A 19,669-nucleotide genomic window follows, 5' to 3' on the forward strand; every position below is an offset into this window, starting at 1 on the left:
ATATCGAATTTTGATTTAAAATGGAAGTTTTCTTCTTAGCTCTACTACTAAAGTCTGAGTTAATACACTTGCCCTTGATTCAATACAAAATTGCTAGCTTAATGTTTTTGTAATACTGCATTATTTTGCACTTTACTTAGGGCGTTTCCCATGATCTAGTACTATATGAAAAGTAATTTGCCAAAAAAATGCTTATCGATCTTCTGATTTGCTTGGATACAAAGCGCCCTTACGGATTACGAGCTTTAGCAGAAAACATGAACAAACGTCCCCACAATCGTCCATAAAATACACTGCTCTAACAATGAAAGACCATAGATCCAACTGATATTCATTTATTTCAACAAAATAACAATTCGTTATCTGAAAGGTAGTTACAAACCAAGAAAATTGACGTGTACAGTGTACATTAAATCTGGAAGCATTTTGTTTTATAGTGTAGAAAAATTATCAGTTCGTCTAAACGTTAGACGCCAAAGCGCAGACTTAAATTATGTACCTTGTAAAACAGATAAAAATTAAAAAATTCACAAATATTTACAATCGGGGAAACCCTTTGCTTACGCTTACAAATATTTATAATATCTTAAACTTAGTTATTTACATTCCCAAGTTCTCCTTAGTTATACCGCAAAAAACACATATACAGACTAAACGCAAAAGAAAATTTACATCTTACGGTTATGTCGAAGTCTTTTGACTCTCCGTTGAATCAATTTCTCTTGAACCCCGGGCGAAATTAGCTTTTGAGTGCGCTTTCATCACGTTTAGAATCCCGAGATGGTTATAGAAGTTGACCCAACTGAACTTAAAGAGAAGGTATGAAAAATTGCACTTAGCGCAACATAAACAGGGCTCTCTAGGTCATCGTGTACAAAACAATCGTCAATCTAACTAGCACTTCTTATGGAAATGCAAAGAACTACTTTCCGCATATGAACCAAAATGTTCTTATAATAAATTAGACAATTTATTGTATAATATAATATACCTTTCAACTAGAACTAGTTCCGACTTAAACGTATTTTTACTCCAAATTTGCAAACTATTTACAAGTCGACAAAAACCAAACTATGGACGTTAGACGCATGTCGCAACCCGATAGTCGTAACAACTTCTGTTATCGAAGCACTTACGGGTATTTCGACGAAATTAGTTTATTAAAGAACCCGCCCGAACGTTGAATTTGAACATATTAAGCCTTAAAAGTAAATCATTCGACTCGAATTACATCCACCACTTAGGGGCATCTTAAACGAAACACAAGGTTTATACCCTATAACCTAAGAATATCACTTATATGACCTGTATATACATATATTATAATAAAAATTTTGGGAGGAGGGTCTCAAGACTCGTTAGGCGTTTAAAGGGTGTTTCGTGTCACTTTTATGCGTTGAAAATGCCACCACCGGGGGAACATGGTTTGAATTTATTTCGATAGTAGAAGCCACACAATTCGTGTTTTCAAAAATTTAGCTTCTTTCGGTGAAAGGAATATCAAAAACTTTACAAAACCGTTAGAAATTGTCAAATAATTACACACACAAAATTTCTCAAAAATCAAATCAGTTTTTCTATGGGAAAGACCCGAATGAAAATAAAAATTCTCGTGAAAAAGCAGAGGGCTCTCGCCACGGTGTGACGTCACAAAGCGGTATACTCGATTGTAAGCAGGCGCCACAACACGCAAATGAACCGGAGATTAACGAAGAAATGTGATTTTTACCGGTTCGCATTGTCTCTCTATTACTTACCAAAATCGCATATCGCGCGTTTTACTGCAAACTGCCCATAATCATCTTGGGTCTGGAAATAATTAGTTGTGCCGCATCATAGCTTTTATGACATGTTTACTTTCGATTTATCTGGAAGGGTTTTCAACCTTTTGAGCCTTTATACGTGATTCTGGGACCTCTGAACTACCATTTGCAATAGGCAAAAAAGAAAAAATATAATATTTCTGTCTATGCACGTTAAGGTTTTGCCAACCGATAATTTGACAGTAAGCTTAACAGTGCCTTTACCGGAATCCAGTCAACATGAGCAGCCATGATTATTTTAAACCAAAAGAAGATGGCATTTGTTGCAATTTCTCTAGGTGGTTTTTAGAGTCTGTTGTGTGAAACAATAGATGACGCCCATCTTTGTATAGGTTTCTTAACCAGCCGAATAAGTTAACATAAATTAAAGTCACAGAATACACCATTTGCCGCCTACAAATCCCTTTCTAACCATCGTCCCTACTTCAAACTCCCTTTCGATGAGAAAATAACGCCATTGCGCGTCAGGGCGCGCATCCTTAACCGCTAATCTTCGTCGCTGAGCGGTTCATATTGCGCTGACAGTAATGGTTTTGGCTCGTTATTGCGCACGCTGTCATTCTCTTTGTGCACGTACGAGTAGGGATAGCCCCCCTGGGGATGTCGCTGACTGTCGGCAGACTGCTGAGAACCAAAATCATTCTCGTGCTTCTCCTCATCTATAACCATGTCTCCAGGACTATCACTTCGATCTTTGTCCTGCGCGTGAGCGTCCTGAATGTCCTTCTTATCGTCCTCAGTGCGCATCACTTCCACTATTCTATTCTTTACATAATCCAGCGGGGACATGTGTGAAGGTGGCTGTTGGTATCTCCGGTAATTTTGATCCGACCAGTGATTGTTCTCGGGCGGCGAAACCGGTTCATGGTGATACTTTTGCGATTGCGCAATCCGTATTATCTGTCTCTCATCTTGTTGCGGCTGCTGCGCAGTTTGGTGCGGTGTGACCGCCCGTTTGCTCTCCTCTTTCTGCTGCTGCTGCACCTGCAGCCGTCGTTTCCATTGCTCAGATTCCTGCTGTTGTAGGTGGTAATAAGCCCCAGCTCTAGTATTGAAATCGTGGCTGATTACCGAATCTGTCAGCTCTTTAACCGTCAAATTCTTGTTCACTGCCTCGCCATCGAGGTCAACGTTAATAATCGAAGATGATTGACTGATGGGAGGGTCCCGCTGGAAGCCTTGGAAGAGTAAATCTCCGGCTCTAGGTGGTTCCCTAGAATGGAAAACCAAATAATGTAACTTCAAATTTAGTAATGTAGTGCAACACAAAGTCTTAAATTAGCGGTTAAGTAACACACACGAACACACTCTGGCCATTGAATTAAAACGAACTAACTTATAGAGACAACATACCTATTAGGAACAACGTCTCCTCGGCTAGCTTCTGCAGTCTGATTGATTTGATGCGTGATAATAGCATCGATAAGGCTAGCTGCGGTCATGGTGCTCGGATCACTCCTAGCTTGCTGTCGTGGCTGTTGCTGATATACCACCCTTCTTTGCTCATCCATTCTCTGCTGCTGCTGCTGCTGTTGTCTCATTTGTTGCTGGTGCTGCAGAAGCTGCAACCTATGAGGCTGTTCCATAATATTATCTGCCATGGTCTTGCCCAAACCCTCATGAGGTGCGTTCGGCACCGGCAGACTCGGTTGCTGAACCGACAACTCCACCAATGTAGAGAGGGCTTCATGTCCCGGAGGAGTGGGATGGTACTGCGGCCTCGTGTGTCTCTGAATCACCCCCTGGCGCTGCTGGCTTTGCTGAGGAGGTGGCGTTCTATGTGAACTGTTCGTCGGGTAATATTGGGGCTTCTCCTGCCTTCTGTTTTGCATTTGCTGAGACGTCATGTAATCGTCGAAGATCAACTGTCTTTGAGAGCTGATTTGATCATAAGGGATTCTTTGAGGTTGGTAGTGATATTGGGGCTGCTGGTTCATGTTCTGTTGGGCGGGCATTCGCTGCTGTTTCGCGTAATAGTCCAACATTCTCTTGTCCTGTTGCAAATTATGCGAGGGATGTATAGGTGTTCCCTTGGTGATCGAACCCATTTTGTCAGGAATCTGTCGAAGAATCCCATCGGCGTATCGCGCAGGCTGGTTAATAATTGGGGTTCCCAAGGTAATGGAGCCAGTTTTAGGATTGGCAGGTTGGGGGCTAGGAAGCTTTACTTGGGATGTCCGGATAAACGCAGGGCTCTTGCGCTCGGGATGGTACATGTACGGGTCGGTCCTATGCACCGGGGGTTGCAAATGCTTAGGATGTGCAGACGTCATTGGGTCTCTAGGTTTCTTGATGCTCAGATCTAAAGTCTCAGGGATGGAATCCCGATTATCCGGCACTTGCACCACCACTAAATCGTCCCTTCCACTGGGAATTGAGTCGGATTGTGGCTGGGTGCGTAGAGGTACGGACACTGGAGTGATGGTAGCCCCAATAGTGTTCGCCAGTTTTGTTAAACTAATATCCGCTCTGGACTGGTGAGGTGGCTGAGACCTATTAGGTAGACTGTTCAAATTGTACTCGCTCACTATTGTCACCTCATTCGCATCGTTATTCAATATAGACGATATCGTGGGGGCCATTCCTGGGCCCTGCACTCCTCCGGGCTGTTGCCCGCCCGCGTTTTTATTCAACGAAATTTCGATCACGTTCATCACCAGCTCTTTCACGCTAAGGGGACTTTGGGCAGGGCGCGGCTGATAGTCATTGGCCACTGGAGTTATCGTGGTGGTCGGATAATGATCCGTTTGCGCCTCATCAGCAGTCTCCGTTGCACTGGAATCATAATCTTCTTTTTTAACTGCGTTTTGGCCCCCTCCTTGCATCACTGGAGGGCTTTCTGCCGCGCTGGTAGTATCACTGGAATGCCTTTCACGATCTCTCATCGGCTCCTCACAGCTAGATGTGCTCGAACCCGATTCCTCCTCATCCGTTAGAGTGGGTTTACGATCCCCCAAGCAGCTTTCGAGGTTTAAACGTTTGCGATTGGCAGCGTAAAAGTTCCGTACTTGGTGGGGCATCTTATTAATCCTTTCCCCTACCAGCTGCCAGTTAGCTCCCAATTCTGTAAGTGCAGACTTCAGCTGGGAAACTTCCTCATCGGGCCACTCTTCTACAGGCCCCAGCCTCCGCTGTATTCTATTGAAACAGGCGGAACAGCACTTGGTGACTCCACTGGGGATGCGGAATTCTACTAAAATGGGATCGCGCACATCTGGAGGGAGATCTTGGAGACGATAAGGAAAAGAACGAAGACGCTTCACTCGCCCTCGAGCATTGGGGCAGGTGGATAGTGGACAATGGGTGTAGCGGGATCGGACGCATTTACATCTGCAAGTGTTACAAACCCGGGAATTGGGGGCCACTTGGTCTTCGCGCAGGCCGTATTGCGCTGCTTGGCTCGGCTGCAGGGGCCGGGAGTGCAGTTGTGGGCCTAGTTGCGAGTTACAGACTGCGCAGGTGCCTTGAACGGTTTTATCTGAAACAAATTTCACTGGTAAACATAAATCCGAATATTATACCCAACACACTGATGCCCGGATGAGTTGAAATTCTGGTTTGATTCTCTTCGAGTTGAACCAGTTGGCCACACCAATGAACCAGAACTTTTTTCTAACCTGAAACCATCTTGAGGGTTGGGGTAGAACAATTTGAATTTCTAAGTTAGTCCCAAACCAAAACTTAGAGAACACTTGTCATGACTATGAAGAGATTTTTACACTGATTTGTTTTCACGCGCATCTCTCTCTCTCTCTCTCTCTTTCCCTCTCTTTCTTTCTCTTTCCCTCTCTTTCTTTCTCTTTCCCTCTCTTTCTTTCTCTTTCCCTCTCTTTCTTTCTCCCTTTCTCTTTCTCGACCAAGCTAAAGATCAATTAATTAATTCCTCACTTCTATAATATTCCAGAAAATGTATGGTGTTTAGTTAATTATTTCAAAACGTCCCCACAAAAAATAAAACGAAAAATGTAATGTTATTAGTGCAAGTTCGTGCCGTAAGTGACACGTTAGCTTAATACGATCGGTATCTTATCTAAGTCAATATCAGACAAATTACGTAAAGTAATATGGCCTTTCGAAAAACATGGAAATAATAATTCTTCTGAATTTTAGATTTTTAGTAATTTACTTTGTACTTCTTAAACTTCCTTAGAATGATTTTTTGGGGTGAGTATTAACCTAATCTATACGTGCCGTTTTTGCATTCATAGTTCCTTTTCGCCGCTAAATCAAATTTGCACAAAAACAGAGCCCAGAGGCCGAAGCTCAATTATGTCCGAAACACTTAATATAATAGAGAATTCTCAAAGTTAAGCGTCCCATTACGTGCCCCCGTTCAAAATTGAATATTAATATTTAATTTAATTAGGAGAAAAGTGTGTATTCTCTTAATGTATACAGGCCGCCGGCGAAGAGCAGCCTGATGCTGCGCGCTTGATTTCGCTATGTTTGGACAGCAGCCCCTGGAAAAGGGGTTTTCGATAGGTTTTAAGGTTATTAAAAAAAATTCCACCGTCGACTGACGCGGTTCGTCAGACGATCAAGAAGTACATTAATTCAAGTTAGTTCGGGGTAGCTGTAGCTGGAATTTGCCGAACTACAAGTTGCTCGCTACTAATTTGTGCAATAAATTACGATTACATTAATCTTGAGTGATTGCGTCGTTTAAGTTAAAAAAAAAACTCGACTTCCTGGTAAAAATTGCAGAAAATGGCGACACAGCATCTACGATCGTCATTGTGCACAATTCCTCGAAGAATATTTAAATGCCACTGTCATTGCCGTCTGCGAGTCGATTGTCCGTAACCGCCATCTTGTTTTCTCTGCAAGCAGAACAAGGACCACAACATCAGTCTTATTTAGTGGACGTCAATTCCCTCCGTGACAGGCGGTAGAACGGATACGTGACGTTTTCGCATTGCTGTCAAGTGATAATCCGCGCACAAATCTCTAATGAAGCCATGGTTCTGTTAAAAAAAACTATAGCTTCTTCACAAGTACTTAATGCGATAGGCCAAAGTCATCCCCCTATTAGCATAATCTCCAGGTTAAATTTCGTTCCTTAATTTAAGAGGGATTCGGATAATATCTCTTTGTCAAGATCTCTCCTGAGACTGAAAAATCAAACATAATGGCTTGTTAAAACATCGCGGATGAGAAAGCTTCGATTTAAAAGATTTTCTGCATGAATTTTGACATTGTTGTGTTTTATTTCCTTTGGGACGCTTTAGGCTGATTGTTATTTCTCTGGAGTGGAATGAAATTGGCGGGTTTACACTAGTGCACAGAAACGTCAAACTAACTACTTTAATACATATCTCGGTCCTCTCGATACGACCGTTTTTTCCGACCTTCACTTCCACAATTTCCAATCGTTTCTGTGTGCTCGCTTAATTTATTATACCGTAATAAGAGCGGAGATTGGGCAAACATCCACTCGGTATCAGCATATATTTTAATAAACTTAAGGCAAATAATGTTAACCTTCTCTTCACTTAATAAATGTCACTTGGGTTAATTAATATTGTTTGCCGAGACGCCTCGCTTGCGAGAGCGTGTTTCGCCAGAGGAAACGTTAAAATTAAATAGTTAGCGTGAAATTAAAGCAAATAACAAACGGCTAATTTCAATCGTATACTCTTGAGTCTACAGGGGAAATCAACACGCTTCCACGTTTCCTTTTAGATAAAATGTTCTTCTTTAGTTTCGACAAATATAGTGAGATTTTTCCTAACCGAAACGGGCTCTCGGCAACTGCCCGTGAGGTTACAGTGACGCACGTCGTTCTTGGCAACGGACCGCGAAATTAAAAAATTTAAGTATTAATAGAAACATTCACCATTTTCCGGCTTTTCTTACGTTAAAGAATTATTGAGCCGCGAGAGGTATTCAGTGTTTTTCAAGAACTTTCCCATTTTTCGTAAAAACGAAAGGACCTGAAGAAATTTTTAAATCGGATGGGAGTCCCTTATTAAATTTTCTAAAACTTCGCCCATTCAATCGTCCCTCTACATTTTCCAGTTGACGAGATCCCAATACATGCCTCCTCAACTTGGGCCACGCTGCGGGTCTGAGTTTCTCCTGGTGGATCCCCCATATTTTGAATCAAGTTAGACGTTACTGGCGAAAGTGAGGGTAGACAGTCAACAATACCTCCAGGAGGAAACGGGAGTCGTCGACTGATCTGAGTTGTCCCTGGTTTTAGTCGAAACGACGTAACTGAAGTTATAGAAATCTATGTGCGGTGCTGTTCAAGTCGCTCGCCACTACAGTTTTGAGCCTCATAGAGGTGTACGTAGATGCTTTGGCTTTGAGACGGCAATACAACACAGAATGGCGTTTAATCTTTCTAAAACACATTTCCTGTCCGATATGCAGCCTCGTTTTTATTAATCATCTCATCTTCCCTTTATATGGGGCCTCCATGATATTTTCAAGCCCTCGCTCGCGGCCATACGGCGACGTACAAAGAGTGCTGTATGAATATTTAAAATCATCGCCCATTTGTTTACCGTTTATCCAATTTCGCAAATGAAAGGCCAAGATCGCTGCTTTTATTTTTAATTGCTCTTGGGAATGATATTTTCATCGTCCCGGAGCCTGAGGCGAACCATCTTTACGTTCTTTTCCGATTTTGACAAATTCGCAAAATCCCCATAATTTAATAACGAAAAGGTAAACTGCATTGATGTCGCGTTATTAAATTTGGTTATTATACAAATTGCAAACGGGCAGAAATTCGAATTAAATTTTCAAACGACCGCAAAATAAATACGATTTGGGAAATTGGAAACGGTAAAAGTTGCCACAACACACAAACAATTCGCTTAATCAAACTTTCAAATAAATTAGGTGATCAATACCCAATTGAATGTTTAATGAGCAAATCAGTTGCATTTTGCATGACTGACGCCAGTGGCAAATGCGGGCCCGAAACGCGAGCCAGGAGCAGGCAAAAATTGATATTTTTCGACGCGAACCCGTAAATCGGTGCCCCCTAGTTCTTCTGAGCTCGGTTAAAGAGTCCGTTGTTATCAAAACAACGGCCCTTATTTGCCCCAAACACTCATCAAATATTTGAATTTAAAATTAATCCGGTCTCAATAAGTGCTGAGTAACAACTGATGTGCAAAAATTAAAACGCTGACTGACGTGTCTGCTCTGGATTTGTTCTTGACAAAACGGACATTAACTTTATTGGAAACACAATAATTAATCAACTGAAATCATAATCCGGCGTTACACACGGTCAATTAGGAAAATTATCGAATTTGCAATGCTGCGGTGAGAATTGTCGCTTTATCCGCAGTCAAACGGGTGCAATAACGTTAATTGTCGCTGCTTTGGAACTGGTTTTCCTCTTGGGACATATCCACCACAACCTCCGATTGTCATTCGGAAAATCTGTTCGAATGGCCATTAGTCATGTTAAGTTAAAGGGGGGCGGAGGTGCGTGCAATGAATGAGTCATTTGTAAAATTGTCGATTTTAGGCCTGTTTTGTTCTGCAAATTCTAACAGCTCAGTTATTTCCGTCTTTCTAAGGCCACTTAAATGTCCCGCCAGGCAGCGGGGAGAGCCTTGAAAAAACACGAGTATTGCCCGTTTAAAATTCTGAATCAGAAACATTTGCCGGCAAAGTAATTTCAACCAACGGAGACGTACGATGGCCGGCACGTTTACCAGATCTTGCTCCATTGGATAATTTTTCATGCGAAACTTTCGAAGATTCGCTTACAAACCTGCACCCAGCGATGTTGACGAAATCCGAGCGACGATCGTCACAAGACTAAAGACTAAAATAAGAAGAAAGGACGTTTTCGAAAGCGGAGGGTGAAGCCCTGCTTTGCGCTAAATTAACCCACCTCGCATCTTTTACAGTTAGCGAGATCCTCAAGGTTGAGCTCCAGAAACCGACAACCTGTGCACCCCTACTTCGACGACGTGCGATTCAGACTTTTACTCAAAGAAGCGAAGTATTTAATTTTTAATATTACTCTTTTTCCCTGGTACAATTATTCTCATTTTTGTTCACTCGGCAATATTTTTACCTATGCCCCCATATCGGCATCAGGTAAATTAGGAAAATGCCGATGTACGTAAAAATGCAATCCCCACTGGCAATACCATCAGCAAACTCGGTAACCCAGGGATAGTAATAACGCCAAAATGCCGGGTAATCAAAACCCGAAATCAAACATATCGGAATTAATAACACTAATTATCGGACGGTGGGATTATCGAGGTCCGAATTTACAAATTAGCAAAATTTTCGCGTGTTAGACGATTAGTACGCAATGCGTTCTCCAAAAAATTCATTCAGCCGAACATCCGACCTCTGGAAGAGTTCCTTCATTTCAATAGAACAACCCTTAATGACTTCGATCCTAAGTGCGCCGTTTCCCAGACCAATTAACCGGGCCGGCTTTTCTTCATGTAACCGGTAATTCCCGTGTTGATTTTCTCGACTAATTAGGGAGGATTATGTAGCGTGTTCTCTCCAATTACCGCTCGCTTCGCGGATCTTATTCGCTTCTGTTTAAACTTTGTCGACGGGTTATGGCGGATGTTGACTTTTCTAAAAACTCCGACTCTCCACTCGCCTCGTCAGGTTACTTAATCGATCTCATCTCGTGTTTGCCAAACTTCGGCTCGAAAGTCCAACAACTGCAAGATCAGGATTATCCATACAGGGGGATGTGTCACCCACGTCGTCAACTTTTTTCCAAAATGCGACAGACCAGAGTCGAGACTTCGGAAGAAATTGATCGGGGAACCTCGAGACATTAGTCCTCGGCAGTTGGAGGTTTTCGATGTTAGAGAAAACTAACAATTTGCTTTGCCAGCCTCCGCTTTGACGCATGAACAGAACGATCTTAATAGGTAACTTCAATAAAATCATTGTTATATTATTCATATTCATTTTATTTATATTATGTTATATTTATTAGGTGTATACCTATGACTCCGCGTTTTTTTATGCATTTTCAACTGCTTGAAACTGTATAAATTTATTAACAATGTTTATTAAAAATAATTTCCATCGTTAATGACAACATTTTCCCAGAGATTAGGCAGTTTATGGATTCCATCGTAAAAAAAATTCGTCGGTTTTGAAGCGATCCGTTCATCAAGCCATTCTTGGACTTCTTGGCGATTCTGGAAGCGCCGCTCTACCAAACCGTGAGCCATTGAACGGAAAAGGTGATAATCCGACGGGGCGATATCTGGCGAGTATGGCGGGTGCGGTAAGACTTCCCATTTGATATCCTTCAAGGTGTTCTTGACTGGTTGAGCGACATGAGGCCTTGCGTTGTCATGAAGCAGTATGACTTTGTCGTGTCGATCCACCCATTCTTGCCTCTTTACTGCGAGTTGATTACGCAACTGCACCAGTTGTTGGACGTAACGATTGGCAGTGACTGTTTCGCCAGGTTGGAGAAGCTCGTAATACAGTATGATGCGCTGGTCCCACCAAATGCAGAGCAATACCTTCTCCCCGTGGATATTTGGCTTTGCGGTCGAAGTTGTTGGCTCACCCGGGCTCACCCACGATTTTTTCCTCTTTGGATTGTCGAAGTAAAGCCATTTTTCATCTCCGGTCACGATACGATGTAGAAAAGACTTTCTTTGAAAACGTTCAAGCAAGATCTCACACGTCGTTTTTCGTTGCTCTTTGTTCCTTTCCGTCAATTCATAAGGCATCCATTTTCCTTCCTTTTGAATTTTTCCCATAGCGTGAAGACGAACCGAAAGGGTTTTCTACGTGACGTTAATGGAAGATGCGAGCTGTTCTTGCGTTTGCGCGGCGTCTTTGTCCAACAAAGCCTGCAGTTCTTCGTCTTCAAATTGTTTCGATGGCTTACCATGTTCCTTGTCGTTGAGGTCGAAGTCACCTGATTTGAAGCGCTGAAACCATTGTTGGCAAGTTCTTATAGATGCAGCATCATTGCCATAAGCCTCAACGAGCATTTGGTGAGCGGCAGTGGCGTTTTTCTTAAGATGGAAAAGGAAGAGCAAAGCTTCCCGCAAATGATGTTTATTCGGCACAAAATTGGACATATTTAAACCTTAATTGAAAAGTTTTAAAAGGTCATATAGCAATTATCATATATAAATAGAAAGCTGGTAATACGGAACAAAAAATGAAATAAAATTCCTTAAATAAAAAAATATTTTTTCACAGAAAATAGAACTAGAAATAAAAACGCGGAGTCATAGGTATACACCTAATAAAATGACGTTGCTAGGCTTCCAAAGAAAGGAACTGATGCTGGATCGAAGAAGAACTGCGGGGCGGTCGAACCAGATCTGAGCTCAAACTATCACATCATATAATGTGTCCATTTGATAACTTACCGCCCCAAATATCGTAATAACGGAAGTAAATATAGGATGTCCCGTAAGCCAATGTTATCCCTCGACGGGTGGATAGGCCAACTCAACATAAGTCGATTTAACTAGACTCATCTTTGTCTAAATGTTGATGATAACCGAGATACAGGGTGTGAAAGGTGGAAAAACATAACATTTTTTTTTAATACGACTTTACGACTTCGAACTAATTTCACGAAATTTTGCACTCGGGAATTTCTTTGGATGATCAATTCAAATTTATCGACGATTTAGGAGTGTCGTCTAAAAGGCGGCACAGGCCTCATTTAAACTGCCAAAACTTTTTTTCGTCACGGTATATGTCATTTTGAACTAGATAAATGTTTTTTCTCGCCTTTCCTGTTTGAGAAAGGTATACCCCATTGAAGTCGCTAGAAGAAACGGTTTTCAAGAAAAAAAGCATCTAAAACGAATGATGCATGCAAATTGATCGTATGTTAATGGTTAAATAATTATTGTAGTAAAAGTTTTGACAGTTTAAATGAGTCCAAATAGCTGCCTCTGGCGCCCTATCAATGATACACCTAAATCGTCGATAAATCTGAATTTATCATCTCCAGACATTCCCGAATACACAATTTCGTGAAATCAGTTCGAAGTAGGGTAGACGGATTAAAAAGAAATGTGATTTATTTTTTCACCTGTGACACCCTGTATCTTGGTTATTATCACCTTTTGGAATAAGCAATTCAAGTTAAATCGACTTATTTTGAGTTGGCCTCTCTACCCTTCAAGGGAAATTGTTGACTTGCAGACCACCGTGTATATATGAAATTGCCGAGTCAGTTGGTCTTTCAGGTTGCGAGGGGAAACACTCTTGACATTATCTGCATAAACCTAATTATTCCCGGTTGCTATTCCGACCGTCCCCACCAGAAAGTTTCAAACAACAGCCCCCACCGAGTTTCATCACGTATTAAACGCAATTAAAAATGCAAAATATCGGTGCGTTAAGGAACTCGATTTGTCAAAGCGTTTTCGAAAAATAAAGGAAAAATGAAAGAAAAGTCGATTTAATGTTATTTATCAATGAGGCTAAAAACGTCAACTTATCCATAACAAATGTGTAGGAATAATGTTTTTACACTTACAATTACGTCACATTTAAATCACTAGATGTTTAAAATAATTTCCATTTTGTGGCAAACACAAACATAATCTGTTTTCGAATTTCTGTCGGAGCCTTTGAAAGGTGTCTGTAGTAATGACCCGACATTTTGTTATTTCTTAGGTTCATAGATATCTACACGATCCTGATTTATAAGGTACTGATTTAAGATGACCCCAAAGAAAAAAATTAAGATGCGTTAAATCAGGACTACTTGGGGGCCATTCAAATGCCCCTCTTGTGCCATCCCATCTAACTGGAAATTAGCTATCAATCCATTCTCGCACCGACCCGACATAATGTAGCGGTGTCCCGTCTTGCTGAAAGTGCCAATTTTTCTCATTCAAAAGACAATTGCCATTATGATCTACTTCCGTTGCTACGGCTTCTGTTACAAAATGGTCAATTGACTCTTTTAACATATTGAGGTATACTTCGCCATCGATGGACAATGGTCCAATTACAGTATCTTCCAATATTCCAATACATCCCACATATTAACTTTTTTAGGTTACTTAGTGCGAAACTTCCGAAAACAGGAGGCTTTTCATCGCACCTGTAACGGGAACTCTGCTCATTATAACAAAACCTTTTAAATAAAATACAGGGTCATTCACGGCGAGTGTCCTATTAAAAGTTTACGGGGTTCTAATATAGCTAGAGATCTGAAATTTTGGATACTGATGTAATGGAGTTGGCTCTGTCGAATTAAAATATTGGTATCTCCGCGACGTTGACAGATCTATGTGTAACTGACAACAACTTTGTTATTTTAAATGGCACACCCTGTATTTTATTACATTTTCGAATTTCCCGGAAGATTTAAACTCCAGTTTATGTTTCATATGCCATAGCTATGATGAACCGTTTTCGAAATAATTTTTTTTTATAGATCTGTCAACGTCGCAACGATGCCAATATTTTAATTCAACAGATCAAACTCCATTGCATCAGTATCCAAAATTTCAAATCTCTAGCTACATTAGAACCCCGTAAACTTTTGCTAGGACACTCACCGTGAATGACCCTGTATACGCTCATCGAAAAAACAGATATTTTTAACAAGATTTTGATAATGGTAATCAGTGCCGTCAAGCTTTCACAAAACTCAATTCTGGGTCGAATTTATCCTCAGCCAGTGCCCGACGAATTTGCATTTCATACTGGTGCAACTAGTATATTTTTGTCACTTTTTCAATAGAACCAATTGACATTTTAGTTTGACGAGACACTTTTCTAATTGACGTAGTTGGTTAAGGCACAAATTGCCTCAACAAATCAATTGTGGTAGCTTCTTTCCATACTTTCGTTTGATTTCGTTTTGAATTTATTGCTGACCCAAACCGTAAATTTTCCTGGAAATTGCTCCATATAGACATAAGAAATTTTTTTGTAAGGAGATTTCTAGTTGAAACTCCCAGCAATCTGCCGAGAGGACTAGTCATTCTCATCGTACAATAGACTATTTCCACTTTTTATTCCATAGATCATAAACTAATCGAGATGTTAGAGTTATACTATCGCCCACTATTTAGCAAATACTATATTGCAAAATCTGCGTTTCAGTCCGAAAATGATGAATGGAATGTATTTCATTCGATGGAAAACATTTATTTACTTGTCGAGCAAAAAGTATCCCAAAAATCCGTAGAAGTCGGAAATTTTGTTTGATGCGTTTGAAATCGTCGTATCAGTTTTTTGTTAATTTTTCTAAAACGCTTTGACAAATCGAGTTCCTTAATGCGCCGATATTTTGTACTTTTAACTACGTTTAATATGAAGTGCAACTCAGTAAGAAACGACAATTAGGTCCATGCAGATAACGTTAAAGTGCCCCCTCGTAACCTGGAACACCACCTTACTCAGTACCTTCATCCACATCTCCGTTTTTACAACAATTTGGACGATAAGTTTTTCCATGAACACACTGCGTGATCATTATATTTGTGGTAATTACTCTGTGAATTGTCGGCGTATATCTAATAATAAATCGGAACGTGTAACGCACGCCCAGTGCTAAAGCACACCACACACCTGCTTAAAAGTTGACTTAAATATTTCAAAAATTGTAGGAGCTGTGAAAAAACCGAACTATTTTCACAGTGTAACACTCTGTATTTGGACAGTGAAGCTCTAAATCATAGAATTTAAAACAAATTGTCCTTTGCGTTTTTATGAGCCTGTTACAATTTTCCGGTTAAAATCATCCTACATATAAAGTCAAAAACATTTCAAACTGTGTCCCGCTTCTGGCTTCGCCCAGTATAGGTCACAAAGTAAATAAGACAATTTTTAATATTTACATACTGCGCTGAAATTTGCTTTTGCACAGAATACGGGTCTTACAAAATGTTGTTCAGAGAATAGTGCAGCTTTCATACGCAAAAATATGAAAAAATAGCCTGTGAAGGGTTTGTTACCGAAGTACAGGGCCCGTTGCTAGTAGCGATGGACCGTAAGAATATAATACGCTTTTAAATATACGGGATGGTACGAGTTTAATGCACAAGAACTTAAAAGCGCCCCTTCCATCGAAGCAAGTAACAAAAAGTTCATGTGAACAAAGGGCAGAAACTATCTCGTTACCTAAACACAGGGAGGTAAATTTCATTTTATTGTTTCTCCATCGCTCCATTCATTTTTAAAATATATTCGCACGTTTTCGTTTTTGGTGTTAATTTAAAAACCGAAACGGCTCATAATCGGACTTCACCACAAACGATTTCGGAGCTAAAAAAATTAAGCGCTGTCTGTCAAATATAATTTTTAAGTGGCACTAATCCCTTGAAATGTCCCATTCAATGGAGTCAGCGAAAGGGTCCTGCGAGACACCTTTAATTTAGCAGAATTCGCTAACATCACCCCCCACCCGTCAGGGGCGGCGTGTTGGCGGTTGATCGTGCGGCCGACTCCAAATTGGGGTTGTTATAAAGTGGCGGCACTTTATCAAGGCGCCTTTCAGTCGCGTGCCGTCCGTCCATCCCCCGTGGTGAAACTGAGGACTGCGATTTCTACCAAACAGGTGTTTGCTCTACACGCGATCTCATATTTGTCATGAAAAACTAGTGCCGCGTTAACATTCGAAGATGTACTCTCTCTACAGAGCGTGGTTGTCGCTAAACCCCTGTGCAGCTTTGCCGGCTCTGCCACTACCACACGTACCATTGAACCTGTCCCTGCCGGGTCCTGGGCAAACCCCGGAAGTTCCAGATGTGACCCTTCAAATAGGACCTTCGATGACTCATTTCTCTGCCCACAGGGGAGTTTTGTCCGCACATAGCGGATTTTTTAAAGCGGCGTTGGCTAATCATGCAGGTAAAAATGTTACGCACTAGTGGAATAAAAATTTTAAATAATGCGGCAAGCCAAACAGTGGAAATGTATCGCGTCTTTAAAGATGGTGAATCAGAAAACCTCGTCAGGATCAAAATAACCTGACAATGATTAAATCATAATTTTTTTAATTCAAAATTTCGCATATTTTTCCACGTCCTTCGATGACTTCACCGAAAATCAAGTCCTGAATTGATTCAAGAGTGCTCTTGTGAAATCTCGCACGTCTTATGAAGCCTCAAAGCTCTTAAATTAACTCGAAATAAAACACGATTTTTTAAAATTAGCCACCAGATCTGTTCTTCCTTTCGACGTTCTTCAAAAATCTTAGTCTGAAGTCACGAATTTTTTTTAATTTCTTTCTTTCAAAGTGCTAAAATTTTTTAATTAAAAGTAAAAAAAAAAGGAATTTGTCGGTATCTTTCACAGGCCTTACGCCTCTCTCAGTCCCCAACATCAATGTGGACGAGTTCTCCTCCCTTCTCACTTTCATGTACACGGGCTACCTGGACCTGAACATCACCAACATCTACAGTATTCTCTTGGCTACTCACATCCTGCATATGCCCCGGGCCTTGGAGCTCTGCAGAACCTTTCTGATGCAGCAAGGACAGCGCACCCCCGAGGACCAGGCAACCCCAAAAATCAACATAGTAAAACCAATTGCTAGCAGAGAAATGACGCCCTCCATGCAGGAGTTCTTCAACAGGACTTGTTATGATGCTGCGCCAAAGAAAAATGAAGAGGTGGTGATTTACCGGAAAGAGATGTCTGAGGCTTCATGTAGCAAGGCCAAAGACCCTGCAGTAGATAAGAAGTCTAGTAAACCTGGTACTAAAAGAGCGGGTGCCATGAACAGCTGCAGCGGGAAAGATAAAGTAATCGTGGATGTGGCTTGCTGCGACGGCCCTGTGCGCTTTCACAGGGTCGTCAATAAGAACTATGGAGTGCAGGATACGGAAAATTATGATCAGCAAGTATTCAGTGCTTCAGATTTCAGTAGGAGCAGTGCGATGAACAAGGCGATGAGCGAAAACATAATGGAGAAACTCAACAGCGCTGACGACCAACAGCAGTCCAACGAAGTCTTCACCTGTGTGTACTGCAACCACACCTTCAAGTCGCAGTACTGTTACCAGAAACACGCGAGACGCCACCTGTATCCGGTCAGCGTGGACAAAGTCGCCCAAGCAGAGACCAAAAGAGAGGTCAAGCTTCTGGACATGAACGTTCAATATTATCCCTGTAAGACTTGCGGGAGCAAGTTTCCAAGTTACTACTTCGTACACAAACACCGGAAGATGTGCCATGCGGAAGAGGTGGCAGATAAGAATCACAAAAATAACGAGATTGTGGTAGAGACGGGGGCTACGAACGGGGAGGAGAGTAGCAGCTGCAGCGCCATTGATGTCGTGGCCGTTCAGAACGAGAACGAGCAAGAGGTGACTTAAGGAATCTGCCGCTCTGGTCACACAAAAATGGTACAAATACAATTTTTTGTGATTATTAAGGACACATGGCGGGTTAATATCAGCTGGGTACATTACGTAGAAATTTATTAAAGTTCCGTTGTTAATAAGTAAAATCCTCTAATAGAGGGAATGTAATATAGATATAGAGATAAAAATATGTACACATTTCTACTAATGACACTTAATGGGTAATTGTAATTGACAGGGTATACGTAACTGCTAGAAAACGAACTATTATTATTGTGCTCACATGACATATCACTCTAAAAGGTTTAAGCGGTTTAACTTTATTGAACGACAATGTATTAAGCATGAAATATATTATGGCATTTAAAGTTTTATGGGAATTGTTTTCCTTTTTTGGGGATTTTCAGTCACACGGGCTCCACAATGAGCCGCATAAATGCCAATGGAGCTTATTGAGTTCCGTACTTAAGTAGTACCAAGCAGTACAAAAAAGTATAGTGAAATCCAATAAGTCCCAGCACCTCTCTTACAATACTCCTTTAATAATTCCAAATGAACGTCGAGGCTAGGTGCAACGTCTCCGTTATTGTATACCCACATACATAAAACCTTCTCGAACGAATTATTTTTTGATAATAAATATCTCCATGCCTATGTCATTGAACGGTCAATTTTGGTCGACGCTCTATGACATTTGTCGGTTCAGCCGTAATGGAATTGAAGCGTAGTAATAACATATTTCCTAATAAAATACCACAGTGTTGACATACCAATCAATAGAAAGCTCGTCAAATGAGAACAATCACATCAATGAAATCGCTTTTTCTAAGAACATTTCGGCAAAAACAGGAATTTAAAAATGAATTTCGTTTAGATAAAACGGACCTACCTTGCAAAGAACCGGCTTCCTCATCGCTCGATTCAATAGACGGATTTTCTTTCCGCCGCTCTTTTTTCTTTTTATTTTCCGGTATTGGCGTCGAAGCAGAAGAAGTTCGATCACTAGAACAAAATAGGGAGAACTTGTAGAATAATTCTAAAAATTATACGTGCACGCAAAACTTATTTGGGTTCTATATTTCATAATGGTGTCAAAACGCTTTCGTACATGGAGAAGCCTTCACAAAAAAAAAAAAGAGTTTTTCCCTTAACCATGGTTTCTTAATGTGGACAAATCCATGTTTCTTCAAGAGCATCAGCTTAGTCTACAACACCAAGGATTACTCTAATACTTTGTAATTCAATAGTTGTAACATGACCTCCAAGATCACCCGATATAAATCACTCAGATTATTTTTTTGCGAAGTAACTTGAAATGGTTAGTCCGAACAGGTGTACCAAAAGATCTCTTTTTGCTACAACTGTTCGAAGATTAATTAAAGGCAAAATTGTTTTTTGAAATTTTTGGGAAATTATGTCACATCCTTTTCTAGTCCCTAGTTCTGGTTCCCCATCGAAACAATAGAGACAACTGAAGAAAACAGCCAACCAAACACAACTTATTGTCCCACACGTAAAAACTACCAGTAGCGCCATCTGTATATGGGTCGATCAACGTTTCGCAGTAAACACAGG

At 40.9% G+C, this 19,669-nt stretch overlaps 3 protein-coding genes across 4 annotated transcripts in view; 2 read left to right on the forward strand and 1 right to left on the reverse strand.

The window, feature by feature from the left end:
* LOC136345041 (uncharacterized) overlaps positions 1-19,669 on the forward strand; it is a 64,370-nt gene that overhangs the window by 27,768 nt on the left and 16,933 nt on the right. The window lies entirely within an intron of this gene.
* Positions 320-19,669, reverse strand: part of Smr (Smrter) — a 69,007-nt gene continuing 49,657 nt past the window's right edge. Inside the window, exons 12-14 of the mRNA XM_066293017.1 lie at positions 18,984-19,096; positions 3,177-5,301; positions 320-3,036 (exon numbers count right to left, since the gene is read on the reverse strand). Of these exons, the coding sequence (XP_066149114.1) occupies positions 2,310-3,036; positions 3,177-5,301; positions 18,984-19,096 (2,965 nt within the window). The 3' untranslated portion in view covers positions 320-2,309. The remainder of the gene's footprint in view (positions 3,037-3,176; positions 5,302-18,983; positions 19,097-19,669) is intronic.
* Positions 16,270-18,468, forward strand: LOC136345038 (telomere zinc finger-associated protein). 2 transcript variants are annotated; one of them, XM_066293024.1, is made up of 2 exons: positions 16,270-16,637; positions 17,085-18,468. In XM_066293024.1, exons 1-2 carry the CDS (start codon positions 16,409-16,411, stop codon positions 18,104-18,106), a joined length of 1,251 nt encoding a protein of 416 aa, XP_066149121.1. In that variant the 5' UTR covers positions 16,270-16,408; the 3' UTR covers positions 18,107-18,468. The 2 variants fall into 2 exon arrangements, with proteins under 2 accessions (XP_066149121.1, XP_066149122.1); XM_066293025.1 differs by having other exon boundaries at positions 17,103-18,468.

This window comes from Euwallacea fornicatus, chromosome 18, assembly GCF_040115645.1.
Source record: "Euwallacea fornicatus isolate EFF26 chromosome 18, ASM4011564v1, whole genome shotgun sequence".
NCBI classification, from domain to species: Eukaryota; Metazoa; Arthropoda; class Insecta; order Coleoptera; family Curculionidae; genus Euwallacea; species Euwallacea fornicatus.